Source organism: Pristiophorus japonicus, chromosome 15 (genome assembly GCF_044704955.1).
Source record: "Pristiophorus japonicus isolate sPriJap1 chromosome 15, sPriJap1.hap1, whole genome shotgun sequence".
NCBI classification, from domain to species: domain Eukaryota; kingdom Metazoa; phylum Chordata; class Chondrichthyes; family Pristiophoridae; genus Pristiophorus; species Pristiophorus japonicus.
Window position 1 is genome coordinate 150577720 of NC_091991.1, and position 21774 is coordinate 150599493.

Below are 21774 nucleotides of genomic sequence, written 5' to 3' on the forward strand. Positions count from 1 at the left end.
AGAGGGATCTGGAGGTACAGATACACAAATCACTAAAATTAGCGATGAAGGTTAATAAGGCCATAGAAAAGCGAACAAAGCACTGGGGTTCATTTCTAAAGGGATAGAATTGAAAAGCAGAGAAGTTATCTAAAACTTGTATAGAACCAAGATAAGACCACACGGAGTATTGGGAAAGTTCTGGTCTCCATATTATAAGAAGGATATAGAGGCACTGGAGAATGTGCAAAAAAGATTTCATAGAATCACAGAAATTTATAGCATAGAAGTAGGCCATTCGGCCCATCGAGTCGGCGACGGTTCTTTCGAAGAGCAATCCAGTTAGTACCGCTCATTCCCCATATTCCTGCAATTTTTTTCTCCTTCGAATATTTATACAATGTCCTTGTGAAGGCTCCTATTAAATCTTTATCCACCATCCTATTAGGTAATGCATTCCAAATCTTAACCACTCATGTCACCTATGGTTGTTTTGCCAATCACCTTAAATCTGTGCCCTCTCGTTATCGACCCTTCAGCCGTTGGAAACAGTTTCTCTTAACTTACTCTATCTAAATCCTTCATGATTTTAAACACCTCTATCAAATCTCATCTTAGCCTCCTTTGCTGCAAGGAGAATTTGCTAGAATGATACCAGAACTGATGGGTTACTCCTATCAGTAGAGATTGAACAGACTAAGGGCTAGAACCTCCACTTTTTTTTTTGCATGCTTAACGCTCATTTTACTGCTGAAATGACGTATAATGCCCATATATCGGCCATTTTGGCTCAAAATGGAAACTGACGGGCATTTTTCGAAAGCTTATCGCCGAGCGTTACTTTCCCCGTGTGCTTAACGCCGGGAAAAAATATTACCGCCCGCCCACTTTTTTGGGGCGGAATCATCAGAATGGGCAAAATCAATGCCCATAATATCGCCCAGCATTACTTTCCACGCGGAATTAACACCGAAATTCAATAATACCGCCCGCCCACTTTTTCTTGTTGTAAAGAGCACATTTGGCGAAACTAACGCCCAGGGGATCGCCCACCCTCACTTTCCCCACACATATCGCCCACAATATCGCTCACCCAAGAAACCGCCCACAAAAAGTGGAACTGTTCTGAATGAATGCCAGCGGTGTGGCTGGCATTTTTAAAATCGCGGGTCGCTTCATTCAAAAGGCTGCCTCAACTTCGGGGGAGTTTGCATTGACTCTAGAGTTCTTCTCAGGTGAAGTGAACATCTCAACAGACATATTTTCAGACTCTGGATTATTGGGGCTTTACTCCAGGTGTATTTTAGTGAGGAAATCATTGCTTCTGATCAATCACTATTATACTCTCAGTGCAATGGGGCCACCAAACAATAACTGTGCTTAAGCAGTGCTTCAGATGTCTTGATCACGCAGGAGGGGAGCTACCATAGAACCCTGAGCAAGTAGGTAAATTCGTGGTCGTGTGCTTGATGCTGCACAACCTGGCTATCAGGAGGAGCCAAGAATTGCCAGAAGGCACTGATGCTCCACCTTAGGAGAGAGAGGAAGAGGACGACGAGGGGCTAGACGCTGACCTAGGGCCAGACAATCAGGCTGGATCTGTAACCATGCCCATGACCCCAACCAGACCGCAGGAAAGGGCCTGTGGTGGCTACATAGCTGCAAGACTCTTAAACGTGAGGAGCTGATATCTGAACGATTTGTCTGAAAGAGCGTTGATATGAGTGACAACGCTGATACACTGCTGTGCATGTGCAGCTCAGACATCAATGGTGCCCATCACCTTGGTGCCAGTTAAAGTTTACATTGATTGAAGTTAAGTTGTATTTAACCCTTTCATGTTAATAAATGACCAGTGTGTAACGATGCAGATATTTGAGAACGAGGGTCGAGCGAGAAGGAAGAACTGAAGGAAATCCTTATTAGTCAGGAAATTGTGTTAGGGAAATTAATGGGATTGAAGGTCGATAAATCCCCAGGGCCTGATAGTCTGCATCCCAGAGTACTTAAGGAAGTGGCTCTAGAAATAGTGGATGCATTGGTGGTCATTTTCCAACATTCTATAGACTCTGGATCAGTTCCTATGGATTGGAGGGTAGTTAATGTAACCCCACTTTTTAAAAAAGGAGGGAGAGAGAAAACAGGGAATTATAGACCGGTTAACATCGGTAGTGGGGAAAATGTTGGAATCAATTATTAAAGATATAATAGCAGCGCATTTGGAAAGCAGTGACAAGATCGATCCAAATCAGCATGGATTTATGAAAGGTAAATCATGCTTGACAAATCTTCTGGAATTTTTTGAGGATGTAACTAGTAGAGGGGACAAGGGAGAACTAGTGGATGTGCTGTATTTGGACTTTCAAACGATTTTGCACACAAGAGTGTGCAAAATTAAAGCACATGGTATTGGGGGTAATGTATTGATGTGGATAGAGAACTAGTTGGCAGACAGGAAGCAAAGAGTAGGAATAAATGGGTCCTTTTCAGAATGGCAGGCAGTGACCAGTGGGGTACCGCCAGGTTCAGTGCTGGGACCCCAACTAGTTACAATATACATTAATGATTTAAATGAAGGAATTGAATGTAATATCTCCAAGTTTTTAGATGACACTAAGCTGGGTGGCAGTGTGAGCTGTGAGGAGGATGCTAAGAGGCCGCAGGGTGACTTGGACAGGTTAGGTGAGTGTGCAAATGCATGGCAGATGCAGTATAATATAGATAAATGTGAGGTTATTCACTTTGGGGGCAAAAGCAGGGAGGCAGAATATTATCTGAATGGTGACAGATTAGGAAAAGGGGAAGTACAACAAGACCTGGGTGTCATGGTACATCAGTCATTGAAAGTTGGCATGCAGGTATAGCAGGCGGTGAAGAAGGCAAATGGCATTTTGGCCTTCATAGCGAGAGGGTTTGAGTATAGGAGCAGGGAGGTCTTACTGCAATTGTACAGAGCCTTGGTGAGGCCACACCTTGAATATTGTGTACAGTTTTGGTCTCCTAATCTGAGGAAGGACATTCTTGCTATTGAGGTAGTGCAGCAAAGGTTCACCAGACTGATTCCCGGGATGGCAGGACTGACATATGGAGAAAGACTGGATCGACTAGGCTTATATTCATTGGAATTTAGAAGAGTGAGAGGGGACTTCATAGAAACATATAAAATTCTGACGAGATTGGACAGGTTAGATGCAGGAAGAATGTACCCGATGTTGGGAAAGTCCAGAATCAGGGGTCAGTCTAAGGATAAGGGGTAAGCCATTTAGGACCGAGATGAGGACAAACTTCTTCACTCAGAAAATTGTGAACCTGTGGAATTCTCTACCATAGAAAGTTGTTGAGGCCAATTTGTTAGATATATTCAAAAGGGTGTTAGATGTGGCCCTTACAGCTGAAGGGATCATGGGGTATGGAGCGAAAGCAGGAATGGGGTACTGAAGTTGCATGATCAGCCATGATCATATTGAATAGTGGTGCAGGCTCAAAGAGCCGAATGGCCTACTCCTGCACCAATTTTCTATGTTTCTATGTTAATGCGCAACAAGGTTATGTTCAATTAAAAAAAAATTATACCAACATTGGTCTGAAATCATAAGTATCACAGGCAATAACACCCAAGCCCCGCCCACACCCCACTTTTTCCACCATTGACATCAATCAAATGTTCAACATGTCCAGCAACAAAGGCAAAGCAGGAGGATGGTCTCCAGCCCCCATACATTACAACAAATTGCATACACCCAGATGGAGATATAACACAGCCATCACCTAGGGACCTGCACCTCACTTTCCTTCCCCCCCCTCCCCTTCTTCTCCCCACCTCTATCCCTTCCCCTCCTTGCTCCACAGCGCCTGGCCGAGGAGCTCCTCAGGTGGTGCCTCATTTTGGGGGATGAAGACAGATGCGGTCGTTGCACGGGTACGGGAGCGGGGGCTGCCGAGGGGGCAACATTATCTGATGCAGAAGCAAAATCTTGGTCCTTGCTCTCATCTGTTGTTCGCAGTAGTGGTGCGGAACCTAGGGTTGGAGTGCCGCGCTCAGGGACACTGGGAGCCTGTGGCAGCAGTGTTCCTGGCTATCGCATCCAGGGCCTCCGCCATCCGCGGGATGTACTCGGTCATGGTGGCCAGCTGTTGGGATATGTCCCTCAATGCTTCGATGAGCTGGTCACCAATGTCTACAATCCTCCTGGACAACTGTACCATCTCTCCGCTGTCATGTGGCACTCGTGGAACAGACCTGCCGGGTCCACGAGGCCTCCGCAGGGTCGGCGCCATCCTGGGGACAAATGGAGTGCCCTGTGGTGCGGTGCTTGGGGCCAGTACTTCCAGAGTGGAGACGGGAATGACTGGAGGACTACTAGATGGCCTTGGGGTGGAATGGCTTCTGGAACGTGGCGATGCAGGTTCCTCGAAGTCCGCACTCTCATCCGTGGAGAACAGACCCAGCGGATTGATGGGCGAGAATCGGAGCTCCTCAGCACCAGATGTTGGATCGTCCGGAGAGTTGGGCCCCACGCCCCCACCTTCTGGCCTCTGTGGTCTTGCCTTGGGACATGCTGCTGGCTGAGCTGCAAAACACTAATGAAGTTATTAGAGGAGAAGGGGGTGCTAGGGTCACAAGGTGAGTCCAGCGCTACACACAGCATATGCACAACAAAAGCACCACCGCTCTCAAAATCATCGCAGACATCACATTTCATGACCATCAACACATTTGCATTGCAATAATTTTCATTAGGTCATCATTTTGAGTGGCTTGTGATCTGTTTCCAGTTCAAAACGAAGACCAAGCAGGTACTGATGCATCTTTTTAACCCCATACACTCAGGCGAGGGCTTCTTTCTTTACCATGCTGTAGGCTCTTTCCGCCTTTAATAAACTTTTTGAAGCATATGCAACAGGTTGTAATTTGCCTGACTCATTAGCTTGTTGGAGCACGCAACCAACTCCATATGAAGGATCATAATGTTACCAGCAGCTTGTTAGAGCAAAGCAGAATAGTAGCTTTCTCAAAAGTTCTATCCCGAGACGCACCCCAAACCCAGTTGTCGCCTTTTCTTAGCAGCATGTGCAGTGGCTCTAATAAGGTGCTCAATCTAGGTAAGAAATTACCGAAGTAGTTGAGTAGACCAAGGAACGAACGCAGCCCCGACACAGTCTGAGGCTTGGGTGTATTTTTGACGGCCTTGGTTTTCGAGTCCGTAGGCCTGATACCGTCAGCAGTAGTTTTCCCTCCCAGGAATTTGACTTCCGGTGCCATGAAGACGCACTTCGAGCATTTCAGTCTGAGTTCCACTTTGTCCAGACGATGTAGAACCTCTTCCAGGTTGTTCAGATGTTTGGCGGAGTCACGACCTGTGACCATTATGTCATCTTGGAACACGATGGTTCTGAGGATGCACTTCAGTAGACTCTCCATGTTCCTCTGAAATATGGCTGCAGCGAGCGAATTCCAAAAGGGCACCTGTTGTCGATAAACAGTCCTTTATGAGTGTTGATGCACGTAAGTTTCTTCGACGTGTCGACCAGCTCCTGTGTCATGTAGGCCGACGTCAGATCCAGTTTTGTGACCGTCTCCCCCCCCCGGCTAGCGTTGCAAGCAGGACATCAGTCTTTGGTTACGGGTATTGATCCTGTTTCGAAACATGGTTGATCGTAATCTTGTAGTCTCCACAAATCCTGACAGTGCCATTATTTTTCAACACGGGAACAATGGGGCTGGCCCATTCATTAAATTTGACCGGTGATATTATCTCTTCACGCTGGAGTCTGTCCAATTCGATTTCGACCTTCTCCCTCATCATGTACGGAACTGGCCGAGCATTATGATGGACAAGTCTTGCATCCGACTCCAAGTGGATCTGCACCTTGGCTCCCGTGAAATTGTCGAATCCTGGTTGAAACAGCGAGGGGAACTTGTTCAGCACTTGAGCACATAGAGTATCCACCTCCGACGACAACGCTTTGATCTCGTTCCAGTTCCATTTGATTTTTTCTAACCAGTTCCTGCTGAACAGCATTGGACCATTGTCTACAACATCCATAACGGTAAATTGTGAACCACATCATCATACGACACCCTGCCAATCACCGTTATGAGTTCTTTAGTGTACGTATGCAATTTGGCATTGACTGGACTCAGCTTAGGCTTCACCGCCTTAGTATCCTACAGTCTGTCGAATGTCCTCTGGCTCATTATTGATTGGCACGCACTCGTGTCCAATTCCATCGATACCGGCACACCGTTAAGTTTTACATTAATCATTATCGTTTGGCTCTTTGTTCGGAACGAATACAGTCCATACACTTCCTCCTCTGGTATCTCGGATTGCATATCCGGATCCGCGCTACACTAGTCATCATCCTCCACGTGGTGTGTCGTAGCACGTTTGCTCAGTCGCGGACACATGCGCTGGAGATGCCCCACTCTCGAACAGGCTTTACAAATATACTGTTTAAACCAACACTGTTGATGCCGATGATTTCCCCACAACACCAACACGGTGATATCAGATTCATTCCCGTTGGCGGACTTTGAACAGCCATAGGTTTCACGTGCGCAGTCGGGTAGGCCCTGCCATATGCAACTCTGTCAAACGACGATACTATCTTGTTTACGGTACTTGCCAAGTTCCAATTTTTAAGTGATATCTGCTTTAAGCTTTTGTCCTTCGTCATGCATGATTGGGCAATCGTGATGGCCTTGCTCAAATCCAGCGTCTCTGCCGCCAGTAGCTTACTCAGGATCACCTTGTGGTTGATGTCGATTACAAAGAAGTCCTGCAGCATATCTGCCAACACAGTTTCGAACTTACACGGTCCAGCTAGACGTCTTAGGTCGGCAACGGATTCCGATACATCCTGGCCCTCAGAACGAACGTGCGTATAGAATCGATATCTTGAGATGATGATGCCTTCATCTGATTTGAGATGGTCACGTAGCAGAGCACACAATGTTTCATAGTCCTTGTCCATTGAACTTATGGGCGAGAGGAGATTCTTTGAGTCCATAGATTTTCGGACAGCAAACCATGAGGAAGACCGCCCGGCGCCAAACTACGTCTGCATCTTTCTCCATTTTGTTGGCCACGAAATACTGGTTCAAGGGGGCTACAAAGTTTGCCCAATCTTCTCCCTCCACGAATCGCTCCAGAATTCCAATTGTGCTCATTTTTGCATGTGAAGGTTCTTACCTCGTTGGCAAATGTTGTGTTTGCAATAACTCAATAGACTGAATATTGTAAACGTCGAACAGGTACAAACCTGACTCTACTTTATTAGGACCCAAAGTGATTACATTACAAGATGGCTGGCCTTTTATACCTGGGACGCACACACGCGCACAAAGCCCAATGATCTCCGACCGTGGTGCCACTTGGTGGCTGGTAAACCCAAGCATACATACATGACGAAATCCAATAGGGAATTCAGGAGAAACTTCTTTATCTAGAGAGTGGTTAGAATGTGGAACTCACTACCACAAGGAGTAGTTGAGGTGACTAGCATAGATGCATTTAAGGGGAAGCTAGATAAGCACATGAGGGAGAAAGGAATAGAAGGATGTGTTGATGGGGTTAGATGAAGGAGGGTGGGAGAGGCTCTTGTGGAGCATAACCTGTTGGTTATGCAGACCAGCATGGACCTGTTGGGTCGAATGGCCTGTTTCTATGCTGTAAATGCTATGTAATATTATGTAAAGTGACAGCCTTTCTGGGTAAAATTTGCAAGTGAGTGACATGTCCTTATTTCCACCACCTTAAGGGTCCGTATAATGTGCCAGAAGGTCATTGCCCACAAAATGTTTGATCATGTGGTCTTGGTTTTCATATTTCTGAACTGCATCACCATTGCTCTTGAAAGACCTGAGATTGATCCAAAGAGTACAGTGAGTATCTGTCCTACAATCGCAGCAACTGGATTTTACATTTTCAATTGACTTTGTTTTCTGAGTATGATAAATGGTGTGCAACTAATTGCTTTCTTTACTCTCAGCACTTTGTGTGCTGTTTTAGTAAAATGCTTGGAAATATTTTTCAAATTATTTGGTTGTGTAATAACAACACTTCAGATTATTACTTTTTTTTCTTCCTCAACAGGAACGGATGTTTTTGAGCGTCTCAAATTATATCTTCACTGCTATTTTTGTTGTTGAAATGGCTCTTAAGGTAATCTCCCATGTGTGTTTTTTCACTGACTCACTTTGTCCATATAACCAAGAGGATGTCTGAACGGGTCCAGCCTGTTACGCGGGAATAAAAACACAAAATGCTGGAAACACTCAATAGGTCAGGCTGCATCTGTGGAGAAAGAAACAGAGTTAACATTTCAGGTCGATGACCTTTCATCAGTTCTGAGCTGCAGAAAAATTGCAAAATCACAAGATAATTCGGTGTAAGGGAGGCCATTCGGTCGATCTTAATTCATCCATTCAACCCAAGCACCCACCCCTCCCCCCACCCCACCCCACCACCATCACCATTGAAGCATCCAATTGTTTCTTAAATGCTTCAAAGCCTTCATTAGTGTATCTGGAAATTATTCAATACATTGATCACTCCTTGTTGGCAGAATTTCCTGATATCAGTCTTAAAATTATTGTTACTAGTTTGAACCTATGTCCCCCCAGTCCAATTGCGCAGTTTGGTTTGAAGTAAAATTCTAAGTTTACATTTTCTATACCCTGAACAGTATTGCATAGCTTTATATGAGCACCTCTCAGGTGCCTCCTTTCCAGGCTGATAAGCCCAAGTCTATCCAGTCTATCCTCATACCTCAGACCCTTGACACTGAGAATCAGCCTTATGACTCCTCTGCATTGCTTCCTGTGCTTAAATGTCTCTCTCGTTTCTTGGTGACCATAACTGGATGCAGTTTTCAAGGTGCCGTTTAACCAAAGCACTCTACAGTTTCATCATTTTCTCCTCTGGCTGATGGTCTACCGTTTTTGGCTCTGTAGTTTAACCTCCTATTAGTTTTATTGTTGCTGCTCTGCATTGATTGGAGACGTTTAGTGTCAAGTCTACTAAGAATCCAAGGTCTCTTTCAAATTCCTGAGTTATTTCAGCGCCATTGATGTAGTACATGTATCCTATTTTTCCACCCTATTCATCATATCATATCATATAGGCAGTCTCTTGAAATTGAGGAAGACTTACTTCCACTTTAAAAGTGAGTTCTCAAGTGACGAGACAGTCCAATACGGGAATTACAGTCTCTGTCACAGGTGGGGCAAACAGTGGTGAAGGAAAGGGTGGCGCACGCTCTTGCCGCTGTCTGCGCTTACCTCCTGTATTAACAATGCTTCCACTGCCTATGTTCATGTTTCAATCAATAGTAAGACATTGTTTTATTGGTAATTTATTATAATATCACGTGTTTATCCTCAGGTTGTGGCACAGGGATTCTTTTCCAGTGAGAATGCCTATCTCCAAAGCAGCTGGAATATTTTAGATGGAATCCTGGTCTTTGTTTCTGTAATTGACATCATTGTCTCACTGGCATCAGCGGGGGGAGCAAAGATCCTTGGTATTCTCCGTGTGCTACGACTCTTGCGAACCCTGCGTCCTCTCCGGTAAGCTCCAACAGCGCTTTAACTTTTACACTACCAATATGGCCAGTAGAATTCCTGTCTCCCTGGTCTGTAAGGTACTCAAACATCAAGAACAGCTTTACTACTGCAATATGAACCCTGAACAACGAAAATAAACACAACTTGAACTAAACTGAGAAAAAGTTGCTCATCCTGTCATCCTTTTTTCTCCTATTTTCTTGTACTTATTGTCCGCCTTCCTTCTTTAATTTGAACTAATTTTATTCACTTTCTAATAAAATCTTTTTTGGATTATTACGTTCAAAAGTTTTTTCTTCCTGGTTTCCATCGTCTGTACAGGAGATGAGAGTAACTTTGAAATATTGCTATTTGATTGCTTAAAACTGGCTGTTTGAACCAGTGGGAAATTATCCCTGTAGGTTTTATTTGTAGAATACTAACAAATAAAATGTTGGTGTCGGGCTGCTTGACATTACAAATTCACTTAGTAAATCTTGCCAAAGTGAAGTAAAAACATGTAATGTCAGGGATTAGGTGCTCTGTGTAGTATGTCCTTTAGTCAGTATTTATAATGTAACTGCATTCAAAAAGAATGGGTTTACAATTTTGTGACAAGTACCAACTAGATGAAATCGTCCCACATTTGTCTGTGATGTTGCTGCACATGGCAACCAAAGGACATCCTACCCACGAGAGAACTGTTAGGTCAAATTCTGTTCAACATCACTGTTTTTAGTCAAATAAAACATTATCATTGACAACAAGTATCGAGCATGAGCTGACAGTTTTTCAGAATTATAGCTAAACTGACAACCCTGACTGGCTAAAGGAGTCCTACAGTGTGGGATGCTGTAGTAGGTGGTGGCTGTTAGCCGACCCAGACAGCACATCTCTGTAGAGGTCTTCTGAGGAGACTGTGAGGATAACTTTCAACATTGGCAGGGGTGGTAGCAGATTGGCTGCCCCTTATGCAGCCTACCTGATTTTCCTTGCCACTGAGTGTTGTGTATGGAGAAAGAGTCGGACTGAACACTGTGAGCTCAAAGTAAAGTGTGACCTTAGTCTTTTATTGCAGGTCTCCAGAGTGCGCCTCCAACCTGTAAAGCTTCCTTAAATACCTGTGCTCCCAACGGATTATGGGATCCATTGGGACTCCAGGGGATGAGCCCTCTGGTGGCTGTACAGAGTAAATACAAGTCCACATATATAACAACACTCCCCCCGCCCAAAGTCAATAGTATAACTATTTACAATGTGAGTCGATCTGAGGCCCTTCTTGCCCTGGTTGATTGTCTCGGTGTGAAAGCTGGTGTTGTTGAATCATTTGTTGGGCCCTCGCTGGGCTGCTGTGCAGCTGGCCTTGCCGGGCTGCCTGGTGTGCTGGGCCCTGCAGGGCTGCTGTGGATGATGGGTTCTGCTTCGTGGTCAACCGTGGTGCCAGTTGCCACTGGTGTGTATGTTGGGGGAACAAAAAAGGTAGGGTCCAAGGTGGGTTGCTCAGGATAGTCCGTGAATCTGAGTTTGATTTGGTCCAAGTGTTTCCGGTGAATCAGTCCATTTGAAAGTTTGACCCGAACACCCTGCTTCCCTCTTGGGCCACGACAGTACCGGGAAGCCACTTGGGACCTTGTCCATAACTTAAAACAAATACAGGATCATTGATTTCAATCTTGTGTGACACATTTGCGCTGTCATGGTATGCACTTTGTTGAAGCCGCCTGCTCTCTATTTGTTCATGCAGATCAGGGTGAACGAATGAAAGCCTTGTCTTAAGTGCTTTTTTCATAAGCAGTTCAGCAGGTGGGATCCCAGTGAGTGAGTGGGATCTCGTGCAGTAGCTAAGTAGGACTCGGGATAGGCGAGTCTGCAGTGAGCCTTCAGTTACCCTCTTCAAGCCTTGCTTGATGGTTTGCACTGCTCTCTCTGCCTGACCATTGGATGCTGGTTTAAACGGGGCAGATGTGACATGTTTGATCCCGTAACGGGTCATGAATTCTTAGAACTCAGCACTGGTAAAACATGGCCCGTTGTCACTCACTAGGACATCGGATAAGCCGTATGGGGCAAACATGGCCCGCAGGCTTCCAGTAGTGGCAGCGGACATGCTAGCCGACATTATCTCACATTCAATCCACTTGGAGTACAACCACAAGGAACATTTTACCGAAGAACGGGCCTGCATAGTCGACGTGTACCCTAGACCACGGTTTGGAGGGCCAAGACCATAAACTTAGCGGCGTCTCCCTGGGTACGTTGCTTAACTGCGAGCATGTATTACATCTGTGAACGCAGGACTCTAAGTCCGCGTCGATACCAGGCCACCATGTGGGATCTGGCTATCGCTTTCATCATTACGATGCCTGGGTGGATATTGTGGAGGTCATTGATGAAGGTGTCTCTGCCCTTCTTGGGGACCACTAATCGATTGCCCCACAGAAGGCAGTCTGCCTGCATAGACATTTCATCATTGCGCCGATGGAAAGGCTTTATATCTCCCTGCATTTCCCATGGGACACTGGACTAGCCCCCATGAAGCACACAGCTTTTGACTAGAGACACAGCTTGTCCAGGTTTTGATCTGCTGGGCAGTGACGGGTGATTGCTCACTCTCAAATGCTTCCATAACCATGGCTAGATCTGCGGGCTGCACCATTTCCACCCCCATGGTGGGCAATGGCAGCCGACTGAGAGCATTGGCGCAGTTTTCTGTGGCGGATGGCGTAGTTGTATGCGGACAACGTGAGCGCCCATCTCTCGATGCCGGCCGGTGCGTTGGTATTTATTCCTTTACTCTCGGAAAACAGGGATATAAGTGGCTTATGGTCAGTTTGCAATTCGAATTTTAGCCCAAACAGGTATTGATGCATTTTCTTTACCCCAGAGACACACGCTAACGCTTCTTTTTCAATCATGCTGTCGGCTCTCTCAGCCTTAGACAGACTCCTGAATGCATAAGCAACCGGTTGCAGTTTCCCGAAATCATTAGCTTGTTGCAATACACACCCGACGCTATATGACGCTATATGGCTTTTGCCCCAAACCCATTCGTCCCCTTTTCATAGTAATACATGTAGTGGTTCTAGCAGTTTGCTGCGACCTGGTAAGATGTTACCAAAGTAGTTCAAGAGTCCCAGAAACAACCGCAGCTCCGTCACGTTCTGTGGCCTTGGTGCGTTCTCGATTGCCTCCGTCTTCGTGTTGGTGGGCCTGATGCCGTCTGCCGCAATCCTCCTTCCCAAGAACTCCACTTCAGGTGCCAGTAAAACGCATTTCAAGCATTTTAACCTGAGCCCCACGCAGTTGAGTCAAGTAAGAACTTCCTCCGGGTTCTGCAGGTGCTCGACTGTGTTCCGACCTGTGACCAAGATGTCGTTCTGGAAGACCACAATGTGCGGGACCGACTTCAGTAAACTTTCCATGTTTCTCTGGAATATCGCCGCCGCTGATCGGATTCCAAATGGATATCTGTTATAAACAAAAAGACCTTTGTGCGTGTTGATGCATGATTCCTCCAGTTCCTGCGTCATGTAGGCTGAAGTCAGATCTAGCTTCGTGAACGTCTTTCCTCCCACCAGCGTTGCAAAGAGGTCGTCGGCCTTTGGTAGTGGGTATTGGTCCTGCAGGGAGAAACGATTGATAGTTACTTTGTAATCGCCACAGATTGTGACGGTGCCATCTCCCTTGAGGACCGGGACAATAGGACTGGCCCACTCGCTGAACTCGATCGGTGAAATGATGCCCTCTCTTTGCAACCGGTCAAGCTCGATCTCTACCCTTTCTCTCATCATGTACGGTACTGCTCTCGCCTTGTGATGGATGGGCCGCGCCCCCGGAATTAGGTGGATCTGCACATTTGCTCCTTGGAATTTCCCGATGCCTGGTAAGAACAGCGAAGGAAATTTGTTTAAGACCTGGGCACACAAAGTGTCGTCAACGGGCTATAGCGCTCGGACGTCGTCCCAGTTCCAGCGTATCTTTCCCAGACAGCTCCTGCCAAGCAACATGGGACCATTGCCTGGTACCACCCAGACTGGTAGCTTGTGCACTGCTCCATCATAGGAGACCTTTATGGTAGCACTGTCGATTACAGGAATCAGTTCTTTTGTGTAAGTTCTTAGTTTCGTGCGAACTGGAGTTAAGACTGGCCTTGATGCCTTGTTGCACCACAAGCTTTCGAAAGTCTTTTTGCCGATGATGGACTGGCTCGCGCCGTGCCCAGCTCCATTGACACCGGGAGTCTATTTAGTTCAACATTCAGCATTATCGGAGGACAATTCGTGGTGAATATGTGCACCCCATGTACCTCTGCCTCCTCTATCTGAGGCTCTGGTTCTTCGTGATCCTCCATGGATCTGTCCTCCTCTGCAACATGGTGGTTTGCAGGTTTAATAGGCTTAGCAGCTCGCCTGCACACTCATTGGAGGTGTTCCATTGTTCCACGGCCCTTGCAAACGTACTCTTTGAAACGGCATGAATGGAAACGTTGATCATCCCTGCAGCGCCAACAAGGTGTTAATGACCTTGCATTCATCACCCTTGATGTGGACTCTGAGTCATCTGTGGACGTGAAGCTGCAGGTATGTGTGACCTGCCCTATACATTACGATTCGAAAACAACATCACTTTGTTCACAGTACTTGTAGCAGCACTTGTGTGCTGAGAGATTTGCTTCATATTGTCACTGGGCTATCGCTATGGCCTTACTCAAGGTTGGGGTCTCTACAGTCAAAAGTTTGCGAAGTATAGTTTCGTGGCCAATGCCAAGTACGAAAAAGTCTCCGAGCATGTGCTTCAAATGTCCTTGAAATTCGCAATATCCTGCAAAATTCGGCGACATAACTCGCCACTTCCTGGCCTTCAGACCTTTTGTAGGTGTAGAACCGGTACCTCGCCATCAGAATGCTTTCCTTCGCGTTCAAATGATCTCGGACCAGTGTGCACAAATCGTCGTACGATTTCTCCGTGGGTTTTGCTGGAGTGAGCAGATTCTTTATGAGGCCATACGTTGGTGCCCTACAGACTGTGAGGAGGATCGCCCTTCGTTTGGCAGCTGTCTTCCCCGTCTAGCTCGTTGGCCACAAAGTATTGGTCGAGTCGCTCCACAAAAGTTTCCCAATCATCTCCTTCCAAAAATTTCTTCAGGATGCCCACTGTTCTCTGCATCTTTGGGATCACTATCTGTATCTCATCGCCAGTTGTTGTGTATGGAGAAAGAGTCAGACTGAACACTATGAGCTCAAAGTAAAGTCTGATCTTAGTCTTTTATTGCAGGTCTCCATAGTGCCTCTCCAACCTGTGAAGCCTCCTTAAATACCTGTGCTCCCAAGGGATTATGGGATCCCTTGGGACTCCAGCGGATGAGCCCTCTGGTGGCTGTACAGGGTAACTACAAGTCCATATATATTACACTGAGGTCAATGGAAAGGAAAGTCCAGGGCGCTGGCCTTGGAGATGTATGAAGAGAGCGTGTCGTGCATGGCGACTTCACGTCACGCTTTGCGAACTTCAACCTCAGCGCTGGGTCCTGAGCTTGCTCTGAAAAGTGAGTAGATGCTGTTAGTACTTCTTAAAGGAACATACACATCTTTCACGTAAGTTTGCATTTAAGCTTTTGGACTAGATTTTTAAAATGTTATTGAAGTACTTGATTGGGGCAATACATGTTAAAAGTTTTTTTTAAGTGTGCAAGGGAGTGCTGCTGGACGCTTGCTAGACCTCTGAGAAGACAGAAAATGATGGAAATACTCGGCAGGTCAGGCAGCTTCCATGGAGAGAGAAACACAGTTCACGTATCGGATCCTGACCTGCTGAGGATTTCCAGCATTTTCTCATTCGTTCGCAGAGAGAAGAAGAAGACGCAGAAGAGGAAGAAGCATGCAACCCAGACAGCCTCTTTCTGGCTGGGATATCTGGCTGGAATGATCCTCCTGTAGTATCAGGGAGGATAACGTGTGAGGATACCAGCATCTTTTCAGCCCTGCACGCTGGCCAAGGGCTCAGCCATGCCCCTGCCAAGAATGGCCAGCACCGCCTCATTCCAGGATATGAGCGTCGCTGGCAAGGCCAACATTTATTGCCCATCCCCAATTTCCCTTAAGAAGATGATGATGAGCTACCTTCTTGAACTGCTGCAGTCCTTGTAGTGAATGTACTCCCACAGTGCTGTTGCGGAGGGAGTTTCAGGATTTTGGACCCAGCGACGTAAAGGAACAGTGATATACTTCCAAGTCAGGATGGTGTGTAACTTGAAGGGGAACTTGGAGAGGTGATGGCATACCCATACGCCTGCTGCCTTGTCCTTCTAGGTGGTAGGGGTCACGGATTTGGGAGATACTGCCGAAGAAGCCGTGGCGAGTTGCTGCAGTGCATCTTATAGATCGTACACACTGCAGACACGTTGCGCCGGTAGTGGTGGGAGTGAATGTTGAAGGTGATGGATTGGGTGCCAATTCAGCAGGCTGCTTTGTCCTGCATAATGTCGAGCTTCTTGAGTGTTTTTGAAGCTGCACTCATCCAGGCAAGTGCCTGGTTGCCCCTTTCTGGCTTGCTGAGCCATTTGTGTTAGTGCTGAAGCACTTTTCCCATTTCTTTAGGTACAGAAGGGAATTCAGCTTGAAGAATTGAAGACTCCCATTTGAGAAATCTTTTAAATGTTGGCTTTTTTTTTTCCAGAAGGCAGTTGAGCTGTAAGGGCTAAAAACTGCCTATCTTTACATGATTTTAATTTTTTTCATTTCAGAAGGCAGTTCCCCTTTAACTGCTTTCTGAAATGACAGCCTTGCTTTAACAGAAAGAATTCTTGCTGCAATGACGCTACGGCCACACTCCGACCGGGATGCACTCTACCAGAACGGCGTTGCACTGTAAGTTTAGCTCTGGGCTAATGTTAATTAGCCACCAGTGCCAATTTATCAGTCCTGCCAATGCCACCATTTTCAGTGGCCATTTACAGTGGCCTGGGGTGGCACTGGTAGATCTTTACTGCAATCGAATTTTAGCCCATCTATAGTACCATTCAATTTTGCTACTGGATACATATAGAGTAAGTGGCTAAGATTGATACTTCATTCAGCGATTGATACTTCCCCCCCACCCCCTCACCCACCCGTGGCTCTAACCACCCCCCCCCTCCACCCCCACCAACACGTGCCTCTCTCTCCCCCAGTCCCTCTCTCATTCTCCCCGCAGCTCCTTTCATTCTCTCCCAGCCTCTCTCTCCCTCTCGGCCCTCTGCCACTTCTCTGCTCACCGCTGCCGATGGGCCCTCTTGGCCCCCACTGGCTCCTCTCGGCCCCAGGCCCGCCGACGGCTGCAGGACTGCCGACCGTTCTCAGCCCCAGGCCCACTGGCCGTTCTCGGTCCCAGGACCGCTGGCTTTTCTCGGTCCCAGGCCCACCGGCCGTTCTCTGCCCCAGGCCGGCTACTCTCGGCCCCAGGCCCACTGAGGTGAAGAGAGTCAGAGCCTCAGGTTCTGCTTCTTGGCACCACGTGGAGGGAATGATGTGGACCGGGAAGTCGGGGGGGGGGGAGCTTGACAGGCGGTGGGGCTTGTCGCCTGTCTGTCAAAAAAGTGCATTTCAGGCATGGGGGGGTGGAGCTTGACAGATGCTTATGTGTCAAAAAAAAGTGCAGTAGAAATAGATACATCGATTTCAAATATAGTCAATGCTTTTGCTACTGTTCTCTTCCTATTTGGTCACATGGGCAAACTTACCAAACCATCTTCCTTTCACTTATCCAAGCACATTTTCTTTCATAAGAACATAATAAATAGGAGCAGGAGAGGGTCATACGGCCCCTCGAGCCTGCTCCACCATTTCATACGATCATGGCTGATCTGATCATGGACTCACTTCCCTGCCCGCTCCCCAAAACTCCGTATTCCCTTATCGGTTAAGAAACTGTCTATCTCTGTCTTAAATGTATTCAATGACCCAGCTTCCACATTCTCTGAGGCAGCGACTTCCACAGATTTATAACCCTCTGAGAGAAGAAATTCCTCCTCATCTCAATTTTAAATGGGCAGCCCCTTATTCTAAGATATTGCCCCCTAGTTCTAGTCTCCCTTACGTGGAGACATCTTCTCTACATCCACCTTGTCAAGCCCTTTCATAATCTTATACATTTCAATAAGATCACCTCTGATTTTTCTGAATTCCAATGAATAGAGGCCCAACCTACTCAACCTTTCCTCATAAATCAACCCCCTCATTTCCAGAATCAACCTAGTGAACCTTCTCTGAACTGCCTCCAAAGCAAGTATATCCTTTCTTAAATATGGAAACCAAAACTATGCAGTATTCCAGGTGTGCCCTCACCAATACCCTGTATAACTGTAGCAAGACTTCCCTGCTTTTATACTCCATCCCCTTTGCAATAAAGGCCAAGATTCCATTGGCATTCCTGATCACTTGCTGTACCTGCATACTATCCTTTTGTGTTTCATGCACCAAGACCACCAGGTCCCGCTGTACTGCAGCACTTTAAATAATAACTTGCTCTTCGATTTTTTACTGCCAAAATGCATAACCTCACACTTTCCAACATTATATACTCCATCTGCCAAATTTTTGCCCATTCACTTAGCCTGTCTATGTCCTTTTGCAGGTCTTTTGTGTCCTCCTCACACATTGCTTTTCCTCCCATTTTTGTATCGTCAGCAAGCTCGGCTACATTACACTCAGTCCCTTCATCCAAGTCGTTAATATAGATTGTAAATAGTTGGGGACCCAGCACTGATCCCTGCGACACCCCACTAGTTACTGATTGCCAACCCGAGAATGAACCATTTATCCTGACACTTTGTTTTTTCACAGCTATTGCTAGAAACTCTTGGAACTTCCAATTCCATTGATTATGATTATTGACAGTAATTTATCCCTTTTGCTAGAGTCATCAGTCGAGCCCCAGGCCTCAAACTGGTAGTGGAAACTTTAATAACTTCCCTGAGACCTATTGGGAATATTGTACTCATCTGCTGTGCTTTCTTCATCATCTTCGGAATCCTGGGGGTGCAGGTAAATATGATAATGAAATGTCAGAGTACCTTTTCTCCCAGAAAAATGATTTTGCAGCCAAGTAACTGAAGCTGAATTTAGCAAGCAGGCAAGCAGTTAGATTATAGTGCACTAAAGTCCCACTGACTTCATTACAAACATGTTTGTCAAAGCTCTTTAAATTTCTTTGCAAACATACAGTAAAACAACCTTTGCTGTGTAGAAATGGCTCATCACAGCCCTTGCATGCGATATCATTGTGATAAGAATGATGTTCAGCTCTTATGCAAAAACCGATTCATAACAGTGCCTCTTAACGATCTGAAGTCCATATCACCTGGGAGCTCAGTAAGGGCTGGTCATTTGAAACTACACAATACATCCTTAGGACTTAACCACAGGTATTGGCCAACACTACGTCATGACGGCAAGATTGAGATATGTAGCGGAAAATCAAAAACACAAATTAAAAAACCTGCTACATCTAACCTGCAGAGGAAATCCTTCCTTCTCATTTCTTGCGAGAAATTTGAATTGTCTCAAAAGGGTAACAGAAAGAAATAGGGGTCAAAATTGCCCTGTGCCCCAATTGGGTGCGGTAACCCGCTCAGGGCAGGACTTCCTGCACCCGGCGCGGAAGTCCTGCCCCGGCCGCTGAATTGGGCTCAGTGTACCTCAAAGGAAGTGGGACGCAATCTCGTACGCTCCGCTTCCTTTAGGGGCAGGACCAGTGGCACTAACAGGGCATGATTGGGAGCGCTACGTAGATACTCCGCGTAACGCTGAAGTGCTTCAGCACCCCTCCGGTTTGCTTAAATGGGAAGGCCGCTGTGCACTCTGCAAGGCCTCTGCTGGACCACCAAGACAACGTGGTACCAGGCCTGCAGCCCGGCACCCAAAAAAAGAGGTAAGTGAGCTGACCCAAGAGTTGGCAAAAAATGTAACATGGCCGCATGGGACGCGGGCGACCTCCCCTTTAACTTCCACCCTGCGAGCGCATGTTGGCGACCTACAAAGTTGCTGTTGACATCTGTTCGCGCCAGCCTCACGGATGGCGGGGCCATTTCCCCCGTGGGGTGGTAAGGGGCCGGCGGCGGCGCTGAGTGGTCGCTGCGCACGGCGATTACGTCGTCGCCAGTTGCGGGGTGCTGCCGTGACAGCGCCTCCACAAACTCCCGGGCAATTTCCTGGGAGCCGGTTGCGCCCCCACGACCCTCCCCCCTTCCCCTCCGCCCCCTTCCCACCCCTGAAGCAGAGGTCTGAAGATTGATGGAAATTGTTCCTTGAGTCTTATCTGAATAGTCGTGGTGAGTTGCCGGCACTGGAGTGGCAGGGGTGTTGGAGCTGGGAGTTGAAGGGGGCTGTGGTCCAGTTCTTTTTAACACTAATGTGGTTTGAATAGTCTAAAATTGTTCTTCACAAATCTATATTTTTTGCAGTTGTTTAAAGGCAAGTTCTACCACTGTGATGGACATGACACCAGGAATATCACAAACAAGTTAGATTGTTTCCAAGCTAACTTCAAATGGGTGCGCCGTAAATATAATTTTGATAATCTGGGACAGGTATGTTTTAAGTTGTACATTTAATAGAATAATCAATGAGGGATGGAGTGATGTAAAAAGGCAACTTATTACATTAGTAAATGAAATGCTCTTCTTGAAAAAAGGAGACAGAGATAAGTCTGGAGATTACAGGGCTGTTGGTCAATTTCCAATGTTAGTAAACTACTGGTGTCTATAATATGGGATGTGGAACTGGAGTCATAACTATATCATCTCTCTGGTCCAATAATGGAATGTTACTGTACTCATTCACTTAATGTGGACAGAAAATGTGGTTGATGGTATAACCTCTATTATCATCTGAAAATAATTCTGATGTCTTCAATGAATGGATATGGTAACATCGTGTTTATGTTACCGGGTTAATAACCCAGAGGCCAGAAGATGTGAGTTTGGATCCCACCATAGTATTTTTAGCAAGGCTTTTGACAAGGTCCCACATGGCAGATTGGTCAGAAAATTAAAAGCCCATGGGATCCAAGGGGAAATGGCAAATTGGTTTCAAAATTGGCTCAGCTTACTTCACTATTTCTCTCGACCCCTCCACGGTCTCTAAATTTTTCAGACTGCTTGTCCGACATCCAGTACTGGATGAGCAGAAATTAAATATTGGGAAGACTGAAGCCATTGTTTTCGGATCCCGCACAAACTCTGCTCCCGAGCCATTGACTCCTTCCCTCTCCTTAGCATTGGTCTGAGGCCGAATCACACTGTTCGCAACCTCGGTGTCCTATTTGACCGTGTAATTAGCTCCAGACCACTTATCCGTGACATAACTAAGACCGCCTATTTCCACCTCTTTAACATCGCCCGTCTCTGTGCCACCTCAGCTCATCTGCTGCTGAAGCCCTTATCCATGCCTTTGTTACCTCTAGACTTGACTATTCCAATGCACTCCTGCTGGCCTTCCACATTCTACCCTATGTAAATTTGAGGTGTTCCAAAACACAGCTGTCTGTGTCCTGACACGCACCAAGTCCTGTTCACCTATCACCCCTGTACTCGCTGACCTACATTGGCACCCAGTTAAGCAACGCCTATATTTCTAAATTCGCCTCTCCATATCTCTGTAATCTCCTCCAGCCCCCGAGATAGCAGTGATCCTCTAATTCTGCCCTCTTGAGCATCCCGATTATAATCACTCATCCATGCCTTCAGTTGCCTAGGCCCCCAAACTCTGGAATTGCCTCCATAAACCTCTCCGCCTCTCTATATTTCTTTCCTCCTTTAAGACACTCCTTAAAACCTACCTCTTTAACCAAGCTTTTAGTCATCTGTCTTAATTTCTTCTTATGTGGCTTGGTGTCACATTTTTTACTTAAAACACTCCTGTGAAGCGCCTTGGGACATTTTACTATGTTAAATGTCCTATATAAATACAAGTTGTTGTTGTTAGTAGCAGGAATCAAAGGGTAATGGTCGATGGATGTTTTTGTGACTGGAAGGCTGTTTCCAGTGGGGTTCCACAGGGCTCAGTACTCGGTCCCTTGCGTTTCCTGGTCTGTATCAATAATTTAGACATCAGTGCAGAGGGCCTGACTACGAAGTTTGCAGATGATGCAAAGATTGGCTGTTTGGTTGATAATGAGGAAGAAAGCTGTAGAGTGCAGGAAGATATCAATGGACTGGTCAGGTGGACAGAAAAGTGGTAAATCGAATTCAATCTGGAGAAGTGTGAGGT

The 21774-nt window shown here is 46.4% G+C and overlaps 1 protein-coding gene across 1 annotated transcript in view; it reads left to right on the forward strand.

Moving 5' to 3' along the window:
* Positions 1-21774, forward strand: part of cacna1ha (calcium channel, voltage-dependent, T type, alpha 1H subunit a) — a 341912-nt gene that overhangs the window by 239042 nt on the left and 81096 nt on the right. Inside the window, exons 17-21 of the mRNA XM_070901103.1 lie at positions 7744-7867; positions 8079-8147; positions 9369-9553; positions 18423-18549; positions 19968-20093. Of these exons, the coding sequence (XP_070757204.1) occupies positions 7744-7867; positions 8079-8147; positions 9369-9553; positions 18423-18549; positions 19968-20093 (631 nt within the window). The remainder of the gene's footprint in view (positions 1-7743; positions 7868-8078; positions 8148-9368; positions 9554-18422; positions 18550-19967; positions 20094-21774) is intronic.